This window comes from Pelophylax lessonae (genome assembly GCF_965119305.1).
Source record: "Pelophylax lessonae genome assembly, chromosome: 1".
Lineage (NCBI taxonomy): Eukaryota > Metazoa > Chordata > Amphibia > Anura > Ranidae > Pelophylax > Pelophylax lessonae.
In genome coordinates this window covers 662,730,858-662,750,380 of record NC_138768.1, presented here as the reverse complement: position 1 = coordinate 662,750,380, position 19,523 = coordinate 662,730,858, and the positions used below count along the sequence as shown (strand labels likewise).

The window sequence follows — 19,523 nt, the reverse complement described above, 5'->3', positions numbered from 1 at the left end:
TTATATTGATCTTGAAGCTGATACAGTTCTGAACATATGCGGTTACTATACCCAAAAGCCAACCTTCCAACTCTCACGGTTGTAGCTTCCTTTTAATAAATTATATCTATGGATTATATTGTGCCCCCCCTCACAGGGGAAACCTATGTTAGTATCTTACCACATCTGTATTACCTCATGAGACTTTTATCTTTGTGTCTCTTTTTAAAACTTTAATAAAATTCTATTGAAAATAAAAACAAACAACAAGTGAATGTTGATGTCTGTCAGGGCATTATGGTGTGAAGAGGCCCACGTTATAGCAGGCACAACAGGGGCAACACCGTGCAGTATCTCAAGGCAGCAAACACAGCAGTGTTCCCGCCCGGGGTGATAGGCTCCTTGCCGGTGACGTGTGTATGTGACAGAGCCCGGACAGCGGGGTACCGTACACTCTCTGCTGGCTGCGCCACTATTCGGAGGTGTACGGTAATGATGGCGGCGCTCTGGGAGCTTGGCTCAGGCCGGCCGCTGTGCCGTATGGAATGAGTCGCTGTGTGAGCCGAGCCTCCTCTCTTATTTACATTGGACGGCTGACGTGCTGCATGCATGTAGAAGACGGACGTGTCACTTCGGCTGGGATCTGTCGTTGTGTGCCCTAGAAGGACGGGGGGAGCGGCGGCACGATGGGCCTACTGGAGAGACTGAGGAAGGAATGGTTTATACTGGGGATCATACTGGTCATCACCGCCGCCAAACTGGAGCCGTCCGTCGGAGAGAAAGGGGGTGAGTGAGTGCATGTGTGGGGGGAGATAGTACTCCACTGTATGGACGAGGGGGGATCGTGCCCGGGGATGTATAGAGTGACATGTCCTGAGACCGGGGACACCCCTCACACAGCGGGCTATGGAGCACCCCAACACTCACTGACACGTCTCATTCCATTCCCTACCGCTTCCGCCTCTGTGACAGGAACCTCTTCATTCCTCTGTGCATACCCCCTTCATTCCTCTGTGCATACCCCCTTCATTCTTCTATATATACATACCCCCTTCATTCCTCTGTGCATACCCCCTTCATTCTTCTATATATACATACCCCCTTCATTCTTCTGTACATACCCCCTTCATTCTTCTATATATACATACCCCCTTCATTCTTCTGTACATACCCCCTTCATTCTTCTATATATACATACCCCCTTCATTCTTCTATATATACATACCCCCTTCATTCCTCTGTGCATACCCCCTTCATTCTTCTATATATACATACCCCCTTCATTCTTCTATATATACATACCCCCTTCATTCCTCTGTGCATACCCCCTTCATTCTTCTATATATACATACCCCCTTCATTCCTCTGTACATACCCCCTTCATTCTTCTATATATACATACCCCCTTCATTCTTCTATATATACATACCCCCTTCATTCCTCTGTGCATACCCCCTTCATTCTTCTATATATACATACCCCCTTCATTCCTCTGTGCATACCCCCTTCATTCTTCTATATATACATACCCCCTTCATTCCTCTGTGCATACCCCCTTCATTTTTCCATATATACATACCCCCTTCATTCCTCTGTGCATACCCCCTTCATTCCTCTGTGCATACCCCCTCCATTCCTCTGTGCATACCCCCTTCATTCTTCTATATATACATACCCCCTTCATTCTTCTGTGCATACCCCCTTCATTCCTCTGTGCATACCCCCTTCATTCCTCTGTACATACCCCCTTCATTCTTCTATATATACATACCCCCTTCATTCCTCTGTACATACCCCCTTCATTCTTCTATATATACATACCCCCTTCATTCCTCTGTACATACCCCTTCATTCTTCTATACATACCCACTTCATTCTTCTATATGTACATACCCCTTCATTCCTGTGTACATAACTCTTCATTCCTTTGTACATACCCCTTCATTCCTCTGTACATACCCCCTTCATTCCTCTGTACATACCCCTTCATTCCTCTATACATACTCCCTTCATTCTTCTATATGTACATACCCCTTCATTCTTCTATACATACCCACTTCATTCTTCTATATGTACATACCCACTTCATTCTTCTATATGTACATACCCCTTCATTCCTCTGTACATACCCACTTCATTCCTCTATACATACCCCCTTCATTCCTCTGTACATACCTCCTTCATTCTTCTGTACATACCTCCTTCATTCTTCTATATATACATACCCACTTCATTCCTCTATACATACCCCTTCATTCCTCTGTACATACCTCTTCATTCTTTCTATATATACATACCCCTTCATTCCTCTGTACATACCCCCTTCATTCTTTTATACATATCCCCTTCATTCCTCTATACATACCTCTTCTTCTATATATACATACCCCCTTCATTCTTCTATACATACCCCTTTATTCTTCTGTACATACTCCTCCATTCTTCTATATATACATACCCCCTTCATTCTTCTATATATACACACCCCTTCATTCCATACCCCCCTTCATTCCTCTATATATACATACCCCCTTCATTCCTCTATATATACATACCCCCTTCATTCCTCTATATATACATACCCCCTTCATTCTTCTATACATACCCCCTTCATTCTTCTATACATACCCCCTTCATTCTTCTATACATACCCCCTTCATTCTTCTATACATACCCCCTTCATTCTTCTATACATACCCCCTTCATTCTTCTATACATACCCTCTTAATTTTTCTATACTTGCCCCTTCATTCATTCCCCTATACATAGCCCCTTCATTCCTCAATACTAGAGATGGGCTTGGATGTGTTTTGAGCTCCTACGTGCCCGACACTGCTCTCCGCTAATCACAGGCAGTGAGACATTTCCCGATCTATGCAGCTGAGGATCAGGAAATGTCTCACTGCCTATGATTAGTGCAGTGTCGACTCCCTGGCGGGATCGGCCACGTCAGAACTCGAACATGCCCAAGCCCATCTCTACTCAATACTCAATACATACCCCTCCATTGCTCTATCCGTATCCCTCCATTGCTCTATACACACTACTACTAGGACACTATACATACCCCTTCATTCCTCTATACAGACTGCTACTAGGACACTATACATACCCCTCCATTCCTCTATACATACCCCTCCATTCCTCTATACAGACTGCTTCTAGGACACTATACATACCCCTTCATTCCTCTATACAGACTGCTACCAGGAAACTATACATACCCCTTCATTCCTCTATACAGACCGCTACCAGGACACTATACATACCCCTTCATTCCTCTATACGGACTGCTATCAGGACACTATACATACCCTTTCATTCCTCTATACAGACTGCTACTAGGACACTATACATACCCCTCCATTCCTCTATACAGACTGCTTCTAGGACACTATACATACCCCTTCATTCCTCTATACAGACTGCTACTAGGACACTATACATACCCCCCATCCTCTATACAGACTGCTATCAGGACACTATACATACCCCTTCATTCTTCTATACAGACTGCTACCGGGACACTATACATACCCCTTCATTCCTCTATACAGACTGCTACTAGGACACTATACATACCCCTTCATTCCTCTATACAGACTGCTACTAGGACACTATACATACCCCCCCATCCTCTATACAGACTGCTATCAGGACACTATACATACCCCTTCATTCCTCTATACAGACTGCTATCAGGACATTATACATACCCCTTCATTCCTCTATACAGACTGCTACTAGGACACTATACATACCCCTTCATTCCTCTATACAGACTGCTACCGGGACACTATACATACCCCTTCATTCCTCTATACAGACTGCTACTAGGACACTATACATACCCCCCCATCCTCTATACAGACTGCTATCAGGACACTATACATACCCCCCCCCCCCCCATCCTCTATACAGACTGCTACCAGGACACTATACATATCCCTTCATTCCTCTATACAGACTGCTATCAGGACACTATACATACCCCTTCATTCCTCTATACAGACTGCTACCGGGACACTATACATACCCCCCCATCCTCTATACAGACTGCTACTAGGACACTATACATATCCCTTCATTCCTCTATACAGACTGCTACCAGGACACTATACATACCCCTTCATTCCTCTATACAGACCGCTACCAGGACACTATACATACCCCTTCATTCCTCTATACAGACTGCTACCAGGAAACTATACATACCCCTTCATTCCTCTATACAGACCGCTACCAGGACACTATACATACCCCTTCATTCCTCTATACAGACCGCTACCAGGACACTATACATACCCCTTCATTCCTCTATACGGACTGCTATCAGGACACTATACATACCCTTTCATTCCTCTATACAGACTGCTACTAGGACACTATACATACCCCTCCATTCCTCTATACGGACTGCTATCAGGACACTATACATACCCCTTCATTCCTCTATACAGACTGCTACTAGGACACTATACATACCCCCCCATCCTCTATACAGACTGCTATCAGGACACTATACATACCCCTTCATTCCTCTATACAGACTGCTACTAGGACACTATACATACCCCCCCCCCCCATCCTCTATACAGACTGCTACCAGGACACTATACATATCCCTTCATTCCTCTATACAGACTGCTATCAGGACACTATACATACCCCTTCATTCCTCTATACAGACTGCTACCGGGACACTATACATATCCCTTCATTCCTCTATACAGACTGCTACCAGGACACTATACATACCCCTTCATTCCTCTATACAGACTGCTACCGGGACACTATACATACCCCTTCATTCCTCTATACAGACTGCTACCGGGACACTATACATACCCCTTCATTCCTCTATACAGACTGCTACTAGGACACTATACATACCCCTTCATTCCTCTATACAGACTGCTACTAGGACACTATACATACCCCTTCATTCCTCTATACAGACTGCTATCAGGACACTATACATACCCCTTCATTCCTCTATACAGACTGCTACCGGGACACTATACATACCCCTTCATTCCTCTATACAGACTGCTACTGGGACACTATACATACCCCCCCCCCCATCCTCTATACAGACTGCTACTAGGACACTATACATACCCCCCCCCCCCATCCTCTATACAGACTGCTACTAGGACACTATACATACCCCTTCATTCCTCTATACAGACTGCTACCGGGACACTATACATACCCCTTCATTCCTCTATACAGACTGCTACTAGGACACTATACATACCCCTTCATTCCTCTATACAGACTGCTATCAGGACACTATATATACCCCTTAATTCCTCTATACAGACTGCTACCGGGACACTATACATACCCCTTCATTCCTCTATACAGACTGCTACTGGGACACTATACATACCCCGCCATCCTCTATACAGACTGCTACTAGGACACTATACATACCCCTTCATTCCTCTATACAGACTGCTACTAGGACACTATACATACCCCCCATCCTCTATACAGACTGCTACTAGGACACTATACATACCCCTTCATTCCTCTATACAGACTACCGGGACACTATACATACCCCTTCATTGCTCTATACAGACTGCAACCAGGACACTATACATACCCCTTCATTCCTCTATACAGACTGCTACTAGGACACTATACATACCCCTTCATTCCTCTATACAGACTGCTACTAGGACACTATACATACCCCTTCATTCCTCTATACAGACTGCTACCAGGACACTATACATACCCCTTCATTCCACTATACAGACTGCTAACAGGACACTGCATACCCCTTCATTCCTCTATACAGACTGCTAACAGGACACTGCATACCCCTTCATTCCTCTGTACAGACTGCTACTAGGACACTATACATACCCCTCCATTCCTCTATACAGACTGCTTCTAGGACACTATACATACCCCTTCATTCCTCTATACAGACTGCTACTAGGACACTATACATACCCCTTCATTCCTCTATACAGACTGCTACTAGGACACTATACATACCCCTTCATTCCTCTATACAGACTGCTACCAAGACACTATACATACCCCTTCATTCCTCTATACAGACTGCTACCAAGACACTATATACATACCCCTTCATTCCTCTATACAGACTGCTATCAGGACACTATACATACCCCTCCATTCCTCTATACAGACTGCTTCTAGGACACTATACATACCCCTTCATTCCTCTATACAGACTGCTACTAGGACACTATACATACCCCTCCATTCCTCTATACAAACTGCTACTAGGACACTATACATACTGCTACTAGTATACTTTACATATTAAAAAAGGCTCTCCTGCGCTCAAATGTGATGTTACGGCGGTGGATGTTGTCTAGAATCTCTATGGTTCTGGGTAGATGCACAGACCTTGCTGCCCTCCAAGGGTTGGGAACACCCAATGGAAACACTGCAGAGAAAACCAAAAGAGGGCGCACCAACCTTGCGCATTACCCAAGTGGTGTTTTATTAATGTAAAAAATATAAGAAATATACTCACAAACAAATCAGTCATAAAAGCATTTCAAAGTCCACGATAGACGCAAAGCAACCAGGTCATTGGGACTCTGTCCAGCACACTGGGGGATCCTTCAGAATGCTGACGCGTTTCAAGGGGGATCCCCTCGAAATGCATTAGTCATCTGAAGGGTTCCCCGGCGTTCTGGACACAGTCCCATTGACCTGGTTGCTTTTATATCCATCGTGGACTTTGAAATGCTTTTATGACTGATTTGTTTGTGAGTATATTTCTTATATTTTTTTATATTAATAAACACCACTTGGGTAATGCGCAAGGTTAGTAGGCCTTTTCTTTACTCGGCAGTACGCTTAACATACTGCTACTAGGACACTATACATGTTTTTTTGAACTAGGGCAGGACTAGAAATGGGCTCTACTATATACTGTCTCTGTTCCATATGTACTATGACAGTATATACAGTCTACATCGTACATGTATGTATGAACTAGGACACGACTATAGAGGGGCTACACTACTGTTCCATATGTACTAGGACACTGCGTACTTGTGCTATGACACTATATACAGTCTATACTATTTATGTATTATGACTGTATAAACTGTCTGAGCTACCTTTTTTACTTTGGTGCTATATACAGTTTACACAATATATGTATGTACATGAAATATATGTACTGCCTGTACTATATATGTACTATGGTGCTATATGCAGTCTATACTATGCTGTATGTACTATGGTGCCATATACAGTTTACACTATATGTACAGTATCTCACAAAAGTGAGTACACCCCTCACATTTTTGTAAATATTTTATTATCTTTTCATGTGACAGCACTGAAGAAATGACACTTTGCTACAATGTAAAGTAGTGAGTGTACAGCTTGTATAACAGTGTATATTTTGCTGTCCCCTCAAAATAACTCAACACACAGCCATTAATGTCTATACCGCTGGCAACAAAATTGAGTACACCCCTTAGTGAAAATGTCCAAATTGGGCCCAAAGTGTCAATATTTTGTGTGGTCACCATTATTTTCCAGCACTGCCTTAACCCTCTTGGGCATGGAGTTCACCAGAGCTTCACAGGTTGCCACTGGAGTCCTTTTCCACTCCTCCATGATGACATCACAGAGTTGGTGGATGTTAGAGACCCTGCGCTCCTCCACCTTCTGTTTGAGGATGCCCCTACAGATGCTCAATGGGGTTTAGGTCTGGAGACATGCTTGGCCAGTCCATCACCTTTACCCTCAGCTTCTTTAGCAAGGCAGTGGTCGTATTGGAGGTGTGTTTGGGGTCATTATCTTGTTGAAAATCTGCCCCGCGGCCTAGTCTCCGAAGGGAGGGGCTCATGCTCTGCTTCAGTATGTCACAGTACATGTTGGCATTCATGGTTCCCTTAATGAACTGTAGCTCCCCAGTGCCAGCAGCAGTCATGCAACCCCAGACCTTGACACTCCCACCACCATGCTTGACTGTAGGCAAGACACACTTATCTTCGTACTCCTCACCTGGTTGCCGCAACACATTCTTGACACCATCTGAACCAAATAAGTTTATCTTGGTCTCATCAGACCACAGGACATGGTCCCAGTAATCCATGTCCTTAGTCTGCTTGACTTCAGCAAACTCTTTGCAGGCTTTCTTGTGCATCATCTTTAGAAGAGGCTTCCTTCTGTGACGACAGCCATGCAGACCAATTTGATGCAGTGTGCGGCGTATGGTCTGAGCACTGACAGGCTGACTTCAACAACCTCTGCAGCAATGCTGTCAGCACCCATACGTCTATTTCCCAAAGACAACCTCTGGATATGACGCTGAATGCGTGAACTCAACTTCTTTGGTCGACAATGGCGAGGCCTGTTCTGAGTGGAACCTGTCCTGTTAAACCGCTGTATGGTCTTGGCCACCGTGCTGCAGCTTAGTTTCAAGGTTTTGGCAATCTTCTTATTGCCTAGGCCATCTTTATGTAAAGCAAGCATTCTTTTTTTCAGATCCTAAGAGTTTTTTCACAGGAGGTGCCAAATTTAAACCCTAAATTTAACACACCTGCTCTCCAATCACACCTGAGACCTTGTAACACTAATGAGTCACCTGACACCGGGGAGGGAAAATGGCTAATTGGGCCCCATTTGGACATTTTTACTTAGGGGTGTACTCACTTATTTACATTGTAGCAAAGTGTCATTTCTTCAGTGTTGTCACATGAAAAGATCGAATAAAATATTTACAAAAATGTGAGGGGTGTACTCACTTTTGTGAGATACTGTATGTACATGCAATATGACAGTATATACAGTATTTCCCATACTACATATGTACTATGGTGCTATATGCAGTCTATACGATATACACTATATTGCCAAAAGTATTGGGACACCTGCCTTTACACGCACATGAACTCTAATGGCATCCCAGTCTTAAGTGAGGTACACACCATAAGACAATACAACCGTCTGATTTTCCTTGTTTCAAATCGGAACCAATGAAGGAAATCATTTACAAAAGTTCACGTATGACAAAAGCTTTTTTTTTTTTTTTTTTTTTTGCTACTGATCATGCGCAGTCTTTTGTTTCTGATTTTTCTTGTACAAAAACAGTACACATTGAATACTAATTGTTTGTTCTGGTCCCGTACAAGAGTTTGTTCCTTCTGAAAATTTCATTCGGAAGGTCCGAATCGGCTGTCAAAAATTGTGTACACACTATCAGACAATCGTACGATCATTCTTTGGACAAAAAAGTTTGCCCAATTTTTATAGTGTACAGGCCTTCAGTCTGTAGGGTTCAATATTGAGTTGGCCTACCCTTTGCAGCTATAACCGCTTCATCTCCATTGGGAAGGCTGTCCACAAGGATTTAGGAGTGTTGTCTATGGGAATGTTTAACCATTCTTCCAGAAGTGCATTTGTGAGGTCAGGCACTGATGTTGGAGAGAAGGCCTGGCTCGCAGTCTGCGCTCTAATTCATCCCAAAGGTGTTCTATTAGGTTGCAGGCCAGTCAAGTTCATCAACCCCAAACTCGCTCATCCATGTCTTTATGTGCCTTGCTTTGTTCACTGGTCCAAATCATATGGTGTAGGGTTGTTATTCAGGGGTGGGGATTGGCCCTCTAGTTCTACTGAAGGGAACTACTAAAGTGTCAGCATACCAAGACAATTTCCGGCTCCCAACTTTGTGGGAACAGTTTGGGGATGGCCCCTTCCTGTTCCAACATGACTGCATAAAATTGACATAAAATGCATTAAGATAAAAAAACCTTCAACCTTTACAACCACTTTTTAAGTCCTGCAAGATCTCTTCAGGCTGGCCCCTTTTGTAGATATAGCTATTTAAAACTTTAAAAATAAGTGCCTATACTGCGTAAAATCCAGTAACACACTGTCTCACCCTGCTCTGAACATACTCAATTGCTCTGTATTTTTAGGCACTGCTGAGTTTGTTTGAGAGCACAAACAAATGTGACAGTTTGCATTCCCAGCATTCCAGCAATGTAACTGTTTGAAACCATTAAATCAATGGGTTTAGTTCCACTTTATGATTTACTGCTGCTCAGGGGCTCTGGGCTTTAGCAAAATGGCAGCCTCCGGCAAGAAGAAACAGGAGCAATACTGGAGGCAATTTACAGCACACACTTATGTTGGTAGCATAATTAGTAATGCCGAATGTATGTTCCTTGCTAAAGAATGCTATTTTTTTTTTATCAAGTTGTTATGGGTGAAGTTTCCCTTAAGGCCCCTTTCACACTAGTGCGACTTGTCCCGCGATTTTGGACCGCAAAATCGCATGACAAGTCGTTTTCCATTATTTTCAATGAGCCCCATTCATATCAGTGTGTTTTGAAGTCGCACCGACTTCAAAGTAGTTCCTGCACTACTTTGGCACGATTTTAATGCGTTTTGAGGTATATAGCCATAGCCATTGCTTTCAAAATCGCGCCGCAAAATCGCGGTAAAATCGCATTGTATAAGTGTGAAAGGGGCCTGAGGGCCGGTTCACACTTGTGCGATGCGGGAACGCTGCGAATATGCAGCGTGTTCCTGCATCGCATCCGCACCTCTGGCAGTTCACACTGCCATATGCGATATGCAGGGGGTGTCAATTAAATGTTAACGACACCCCCAGTTTGATTGCATATCGCAGTGCGATCTGACAGTTTTTTTATCCGCATCAGGATCGGATCGCACAGTGGTTTACACTTGTGCGATCCGATCCTGATGCGGATAAAAAAATGCCTCCTGTACGAATTTCAGCCATGCAAAGTGTATGGCTGAATTCGCATCCGCACAGCAGGAGATCGCATGTAATGAAGGAGCATTGCGATCCCAATTTACATGCGATGTCCGCAGCCTCACATATGTGAACTGGCACTTAAGGTGGGTAAACCCTATAAGAAAATTGGGCGAAGGATTATCCAGTTTTCCTTAATGTTTTACAGCAGGTGGAAGGAGGATGACAAAAATAATTTGTTCTGTTCACGTACGAGAAACTATTTTTTTTATTCGGATGTCAGACGTTGTGTACATACTATATAGAAATCTAATGATTGTGCCTCGTTTGGAATTTTTCTTCCAATTTTCTTAGTGTGCACCCTCTTTTACACGAGCACTATATGACCAGCCTGTGTTTTTGATCCTAACTTAGCACTGGAAATAGACGACCAGAAACTCTTGTAGACTGGGTAAACGTTACAGCGATAACCTATCAATAAATGCTCGATGTCCGGACACGTGACATGTGCAGTGGTGTTCCTAAAATGTCAAAATAACATGATATCCGTGTTAATGACGTTAGACATGTTCTAATTGCAGTAGCCAAGACTCTATGCATTGGTTGGGAGCATGCCTTGATTGTTTTAGCCCACCATAATGAGACCAAGTTTTATTTTTGGTTTTTTTTTTTACTTTTATTTCCTTTTAACTAATGAATAATGCAAAAAGTTTGGCATTTAAATGATACCCTTTATTGGCCAACTTGTGTTACTAGAGATGCAAGCTTTTTGGGGAACTCAGATCTTCCTCTAAAATGTCTCTGTTTGATTTTTGGTAATTTTATTTGCTATTGGTTACCTTTTTTTTATCTATGTAATGGTTTGCTCTATTAGGATATTTAGAGCCGGTTCACACTGAGGCAACACGACTTTGGGGGGGGCGACCTGTGAAGTCGCGTGCACTGTGACTTTAGCGCGACTTGCAGGGACTTCACATAATGAACTCTATGCAAGTCGCTCTCCCCTTGAGGTCTCCCCAAAGTAGTACAGGACCCTTTTTCTAAGTCAGAGCGACTTGTGTCGCTCCTATTAGAACGGGTCTTGTACTAAATGGACCACGACCGACCCCGACTTGTCAGGCTGACAAGTTGCCTGACAAGTCGCGGCAGTGTGAATGGGCTCTTAGGGGCTTGTGCATGACATATGAAGGGGAACACAATTTGAGTGCTATTTATGACAAGCCATCGGGGGCTGGCTGCCACTTTACTCATGTGTTTTACAAAATTAAATCTAACAAGTGATTGTTAGGAACTGTTCTATTTTCTCTGCCCTGCAGGTCTTCTACATTATTTTCCCTGGATTTTTCTTTGGTGCCATTCACACTTTGCATTCCCACTCACGTTTTTTTGCATGGTACTCATGCATTTCCAAATTCACTTGAATGGGCTGCCCTACACGCAACAAACGCAGCACCAGAATATTTTCGGGCGTGGAGCATGGTGCATTTTTTTCAGCACCCGTGCTTGCCACAAGGCAAAGAAGTGCATCTGCTAACTGCACTGCTGTACCATGCGGTTTGGTGGACGCAAATTAACCCCATCTGCTAGATGCGTTTGGGGGGCCAGTAACCATTATTCTTTTTTTTTTTTTTTTTTTTTTTATAAATTTCTGTTTATTGTTTCAAAACAAGAAAAGACAAAACATAAACTCAGTCGCCTACATTATACAAGAAAACAGAGTACAAAAACAACTAGCTAATACAACTCCCCACCCACCAATAAACCCAGGCTCTACCCAGCAGGCCCATCACAAGGAACGGATGAGCCTCATATAGAGGCTACAACCCCTCAATATAGTCCAACACATTCACAGTTGCACAATATTATTACTAAGACGTAAAAAACAGCAGCACACACTCAGCATCAACCTATGCAAACAGTATGAAAGGATATACTTCACCATTCAGCAGGCGGTCGAGGCCGGGCTATCCAGCCACAACTTCCAGACCTTGTCAAATTTTTTCGGACTGCTTAAGTATGTAGCCTTATAGAGCGGAGTCACCTTGTTTACTAGACCCTTCCAAAAGAGGGTAGTCTGAGCCGCAGGCTTCTTCCAGTGTAGGAGCAGTAACAATTATTGGCATCCGTGTGCATCTACCAAGGGAAGCACATTCCCGTACAGTGCAGGAAACTTGATTTTAGTGTAAACTAGCCCTAAGTAAAAAAACCTGTTTCATCCTTTCCTCTCTTTTTATATTTAAAATCTAAAAAAAAAAACCTTTGTATGATGTTGGGAATTTATATGACTTCTTAGGCCCTTGGATACACTGAAGCAGATGCAGCCCCCAGCCCTGCTGTCGGTCAGCTCGTCTGTGGCAAGCTGCAGCTGGATGGGGTTGAAAGCTGTACCGAGTGATGTCGGCATTTCGGGCCCCGTCCATTTTGGGACGAGATTCTGGAAAGCAGGCCCATTGTGCAAGGGGCCTTACCTGTGTTGTTCTTTTTAAATATGCAGCAACACTGTCACCTGTGGATACTTTATAGTTATGTTGCTGTGCATCAGAGTCACATGTATACTTGTTTTTGATGCCTTTCTGGTGTGTGTCCCCCCCCCCCCCCCCCCCAAAGTGCTCTCCTCCTCCCTCTCCCCTGCAGAAATTGCACCAGTATGAAAAACTCCAAGTTGCACTGCATTGCACTACGTAATAGCATTGGAAATCGGATGAAATCGCAGCTGCATCAGTGTGAACCCGGCCTAAGATGCAACCCATCATGTATATTTAGCCCTGAGTAAAAATATTTATGAAAAGTGTGTGCGGCAATATGATTAAAACTTTTATGTGCTCTAATCATGTAATCGCTCATACAATAAATGCCTGCAGCTGGCTGCTTTGACATAGCACTTAAAGTTGTCATGAAATGCTTTCTAAAACTGACTCACTGCATGAATCTAACTGCTGCTTCTAATCCCTAGTTTAAAAGACTATTCTAATTCTGACAGCGTACAGTATACAGGATCTCATACTCTGTCTCTGTATTTCTGTATGTATGTGTACACACACATTGAATAGTAATCTAGATGTTGACACCTTGGAGCGTTTAGGACTTCAAAATAGGGTAACTCTGGAAGGAGAAGAGGAACATAGTAATTGGAAGCAGGACTAAAGTTCCGCTGTCACAAACTGCGAGTTTATTACTGCAGTTATTGGCCTGCTCACGATCTTCTCTGGCATGTGCAACGCGGCTTACACCTCCAGGCCCAGTATTTGTGTGCCAGAATGGCTGACTCCTGCACTTGCACAGGAGTGACGTCATCCCGCGCCCGACAATGAAGATGGATGAGGACTGGCACGCACCAGAATATGCATGCACTGGCAGGGGACAGGACCAATGCAGCAAAGGTAGGTTTAGTTCCTCTTTAAATGTCTTTCCTACTTTAAGGGACGTTGTCAAGCTGGCTTCAGACTGTGGTAATAGATGTTGCACGTTGGTGTGCTGCGGTGCCATTCATTCTTCCTGACACCCCAACACACCTTGCCGGTGGATGTGCTTGAAAAATGTTATTGTGTGTGTGTGTGTGTGTGAAATTTACACACACACACACACACACACACACACACACACACACACACACACACACACACACACACACACACACACACACACACACACACACACACACACACACACACACACACACACACACACACACACACACATTGTACCATTATTAGGCAAGTTTGTTATTTTTTAGGAATTTTATTATTGAACAACTACAATGCTCTCGGTCAAATCCAAAATGTTAACAAACCTGAATATTTAAAAGTGAGGTTTTGGCTTATATGAGAGAATATCTACAGTGGATATAAAAAGTCTACACACCCCTGTTAAAATGTCAGGTTTCTGTGACGTAAAAAAATGAGACAAAGATAAATTCAGAACTTTTTCCACCTTTAATGTGACCTGTAAACTGTACAACTCAATTAAAAAACAAACCAAAATCTTTTAGGGAGGGGGGGGAGAAAAAAAAAATCAAAAACTAAAATAATGTTGCTGCATATGTGTGCACACCCTCTTATAAGTGGGGATGTAGCTGTGTTCAGAATTAAGCAATCGCATTCAAACTCATGTTAAATAGGAGTCAGTATACACCTGTCATCATTTTTAAAGTGTCTCTGATTAACCCAAAATAAAGTTCAGCTGTTCTAGTAGGTCTTTCCTAACATTTTCTTAAGGCCCGTACACACCATACGAAAATCGATAGTAAAATTTCATCCGACAAACGATCTGCCGATTTTCGGATTGTTATCATAGTGCTTTTGACAACCGATTACTAATTTTCGGAGGACAAAAACTGGATGTGCATGCTATAAAGCGTACGTCAACACAACGTCCGATTTCTTTTGTTTAATTAGTACAGTTTTCATGTGAAAAAAATCGTAAGAGCAGGACTAGGCATGCTCAGTAACGAAAGAACACATACAAAGCAATCCAACACATGACATCACTTCTGAAGTAGAATTATATCATACGGGAATTTTCGTATGAAAGTAACCTCTGCACTTTCGACATGAGACTAGCATGCAACAAAAAACGGACCACAGATTGTTCGATAATCTGATAGTGTGTACGTGGCTTTAGTCTCATTCTACAGCAAGCCATGTTCCACATAGAGCTTCCAAAGCATCAGAGGATCTCATTGTTAAAAGGTATCAGTCAGGAGAAGGGTACAAAAGAATTTCCAAGGCATTATATATACCACGGAACACAGTGAAGAAAGTCATCAAGTGGAGAAAATATGGCACAGCAGTGACATTACCAAGAACTGGAGGTCCCTCCAAAATGGATGAAAAGACGAGAAGAAAACTGGTCAGGGAGGCTGCCAAGATGCCTACAGCAACATTAAAGGAGCTTCAGGAATATCTGGAAAGTACTGGCTGTGTGGTAGATGTGACAACAGTCTCCCATATTTTTTATATGTCTGGGCTATGGGGTAGAGTGGCCTACGAAAAAGAAACATCCAAGCCCGGCTAAATTTTGCAAAAACACATCTGAAGTCTCCCAAAAGCACGTGGGAAAATGTGTTCTGGTCTGATGAAACCAAGGTTGAACTTTTTGGCCATAATTCCAAAAGATATGTTTGACACAAAAACAGCTGGAACAGAGGCCTTAGTCAAGGTAGAGTGAATTATGAACCGTTCCAAACACCAGTCATTATTGGTACAAAACCTTCATGCTTCTGCTAGAAAGCTGAACATGAAGAGGAACTTTGTCTTTCAGTATGACAATGACCCAAAGCATACATCCAAATCAACAAAGGAATGGCTTCACCAGAAGAAGATTCAAGTTTGGGAATGGCCCAGCCAGAGCCCAGACCTGAATTCCATTGACAATCTGTGGGGTGATCTGAAGAAGGCTGTGCACAGGAGATGCCCTCGCAATCTGACAGATTTGGAGTGTTTTTGCTAAGAAGAGTGGGCTAATATTGCCAAGTCAAGATGTGCCATGCTGATAGACTCATACCCAAACTGACTGAGTGCTGTAATCAAATCAAAAGGTGCTTCAACAAAGTATTAGTTTAAGGGCGTGCACACTTATGCAACCATATTACTTTTTTACTTCCCTACACCTAAAATATTTGTTTGTTCAACTGAGTTGTACAGTTTATAGGTCACATTAAGACCCGGTTCACACCGGGGCGACTCAAAGTCGCCCCGACTTTGAAGCTGCTGTAGCACGACTTTAATCATGGCTTGCAAACCACTTCTCTAATAGAAGTTCAATGCAAGTCGCTCCGACTTCGCCCCAAAGTAGTGCAGTAACCTTTTTCTAAGTCTGAACGACTTGAGTTGCTCTGATTAGAACGGTTCCATTGCACAGAATGGAGCGCTACTTGTCAGGCGACCAAGTCACCTGACAAGTCGTGGCAGTGTGAACCAGCTCTAAAGGTGGAAAAAGTTCTGAGATGATTTATCCTTGTCTCATTTTAAAAGGAGTATGTAGACTTTTTTATATCCTCTGTATGTGTGCACAATTATTGGGAAACTATAATGTGCAGCATTATTATGCAACTAAATGAAAAACAAACCTTTTCCCATCTCACTTGTTTTCATCTGTTAACCACTTAAGGACCAGGCCTATTTCCCACACTTGTTTACAAGTTAAAATCAGTATTTTTTTTGCTAAAAAATTACTTGTGTATATACATTATATATTTTTGTTTAGCAGAGACCCTGGAGAATAAAATGGAGATCATTGCAATACTTTGTCAGACCGTATTTGTGTAGCGGTCTTACAAACGCAATTTTTTTTGGGAAAAATACACTTTTTTGAATTGAAAAATAAGAAAACCGTAAAGTTAGCCCAATTGTTTTCTATAATGTGAAAAATAATGTTACGCCAAGTAAATGGATACCCAACATGTCATGCTTGAAAATTGCGCAAGCTCGTGGAACAGCAACAAACATTGGTACTTAAGAATCACTATGGGCGACTAAACATTTCTGCAAGTTAACAGTTTAGAGTTACAGAGGAGGTCTAGGGCTAGAATGATTGCTCTCGCTCTGATCGCTGCGATACATCACATGTGTCAGAAATAGGCTTGGTCCTTAAGTGGTTAACCACTTAAGGAGCAGGCCTATTTCTGACACTTGTTGTTTTACAAGTTAAAATCAGTATTTTTTGCTAGAAAATTACTTGGAACCCCTCAAACATTATATATTTCTGTATGTATATGAATAAAATGGAGATTGTTGCAATACTTGCACACCGTATTTGTGTAGCAGTCTTACAAACGCAATTTCTTTTAAAAAGAAATACACTTTTTTTAATTAAAAAAAATAGGAAAACAGTAAGGTTAGCGCAAAATCTTTCTATAATGTGAAAGCTATAGTTACACCGAGTAAATACCCAATATGTCATGCTTCAAAATTGCGCACGCTGGTGGAATGGCGACAAACATGGGTACTTAATCTCCATAGGCGACGCTTTAAAAATGTCTACAGGTTACCAGTTTAGAGTTACAGAGGAGATCTAGGGCTAGAATTATTGTTCTTGCTCTAACGATTGCGGCGATACATTACATAAGTGGTTTAAACACCATTTACATGTGTGGGTGCAACTTGCGTATGTGTTCACCACAGGGCAATTTGCATATTTATTTTGTTATTTATGTTACCTTTTTATTTTTACACTGTCCCTTTAAAAAAGTTTTTTGACTTTTATTCCTATAATAAGGAATATAAACATCCCTTGTAATAGAAATAAGCAATACAGGTCCTCTTTAATGTGAGATCTGGGGTCAAAAAGACCTCAGATTTCGCATCTACACATGAAAGGGGAAAAAAAAAATAAATGTGCTCTTTAAGCCCGTTGAGAGAAAGCGACGTATGGCGACACTTCGGTCCTCCAAGGCCATAGTTAAGTGGGGGCCATCTTGCCCTCACTTGACTTTCTGACCATTTTCCCTGCTACACACGGCTCCGGTGCGTGACCTGAAAGCAAGGGGAGGGGGGGGGGGGGTGGCACCTTATTTGAAAGAGAACTGCCCGCCCTCTATCTGCTGCTATAACACCAGTATTTAATGTCAGAGTAGCGACATAAAACTGCGGCAGGTGGTCTGGAAGTGGTTAAAGTGTTACTAAACCCAGAACCCTGCATTCACTACATCTGGTCTCCCACAGTACACAGGACATGAAAATGCAATTATTTTAATAAATATAAACTGCTAAATACCTTTTCTCATCAGCAGTATATAGCAGTCTTGTGACTTCTATCAGTGTCTGGTTAAAGCTTGTAGGAGGAGTTTCATTCTCCTCTGATTGTCCTATGAGGCTGCATATCCCCTGACTTTCTGTCTGCACGGTGCTAATTGGCCCTGTGCTGATCACATGCTCCCTCCCAAAAAAAAAAAGCGAACTCTCTAGCAATACACACCAAACTTAGCATGTGCAGAGTGGCCCTCAGGCTCTGTTCTATCAGGAGAGGGATTGGGGGCACTAGAAGAAGGGGAGGATCAGAGAACGCAGGATCAAACAGCCTTTTTAAACAATGTGGTGGATTAACCCCTTAGGTTCCATAGTGAGTGGAACAAGCATGCTGTACTGCATATACACACTGATTTTACTGTTGTGGATTTAGTAACACTTTAATCTAAGATGGCATTTTAGTCAAAAGACTGACTAAACTAAATTGAAATTTGACGTCAAAATAAACACGGATTCTGATGTCATCGTGGATTTCTACAATATAGTGAACAACCGACACAGTAATCAAAGCTTGGAAGTACTGTAAGCTCTGGTTCACACTAATGTGATTTCTGATTGCTTCCAGAATGCATGAAATCGCATGACAAATGTGAAATAACATGACTTTCTATTGAGGCTGATCACATATATGCAGTGGAAATCCGATGCAAATTTAAAAAGGATCCTGTGTGAGTTTAGAGCGAAGTGTTGCGATTTTTACCTCTATAGACTGGAATGGGAACGGCATGCAAATCGTTTTTCTGTCCTAAAGTAACACGATTCCCGTAGATTTTGAGGGAGAGATGCAGTTTTATAACTAGCATTACAGTTGCTCTCTTTTCCCCAGTCCCCGATCCAGGGTTTCTTTCTTCTACTCCTGGCATCTATCAATGTGGCCTTCTGAGTAGAGCAGCCATGGCCTGGTTTCCTGTACACACTCCCAGGGGCTTGAGTTCTCCTTCCAGAAGTCTCTTTATGCTAAAATAAACTTGTAGGATGCCTATGTGAACATCTCTGTCTATCCTCACCCTCAGAACTTCCTAGGTTTTTCAGCCTTGACTGGAAATGGCCTTATATTAGAA

The 19,523-nt window shown here is 42.6% G+C and overlaps 1 protein-coding gene across 1 annotated transcript in view; it reads left to right on the top strand.

The window, feature by feature from the left end:
* Positions 1-428: 428 nt before the first annotated feature.
* Positions 429-19,523, top strand: part of SLC10A7 (solute carrier family 10 member 7) — a 345,341-nt gene continuing 326,246 nt past the window's right edge. Inside the window, exon 1 of the mRNA XM_082258940.1 lies at positions 429-765. Within this exon, the coding sequence (XP_082115066.1) occupies positions 666-765 (100 nt within the window). The 5' untranslated portion in view covers positions 429-665. The remainder of the gene's footprint in view (positions 766-19,523) is intronic.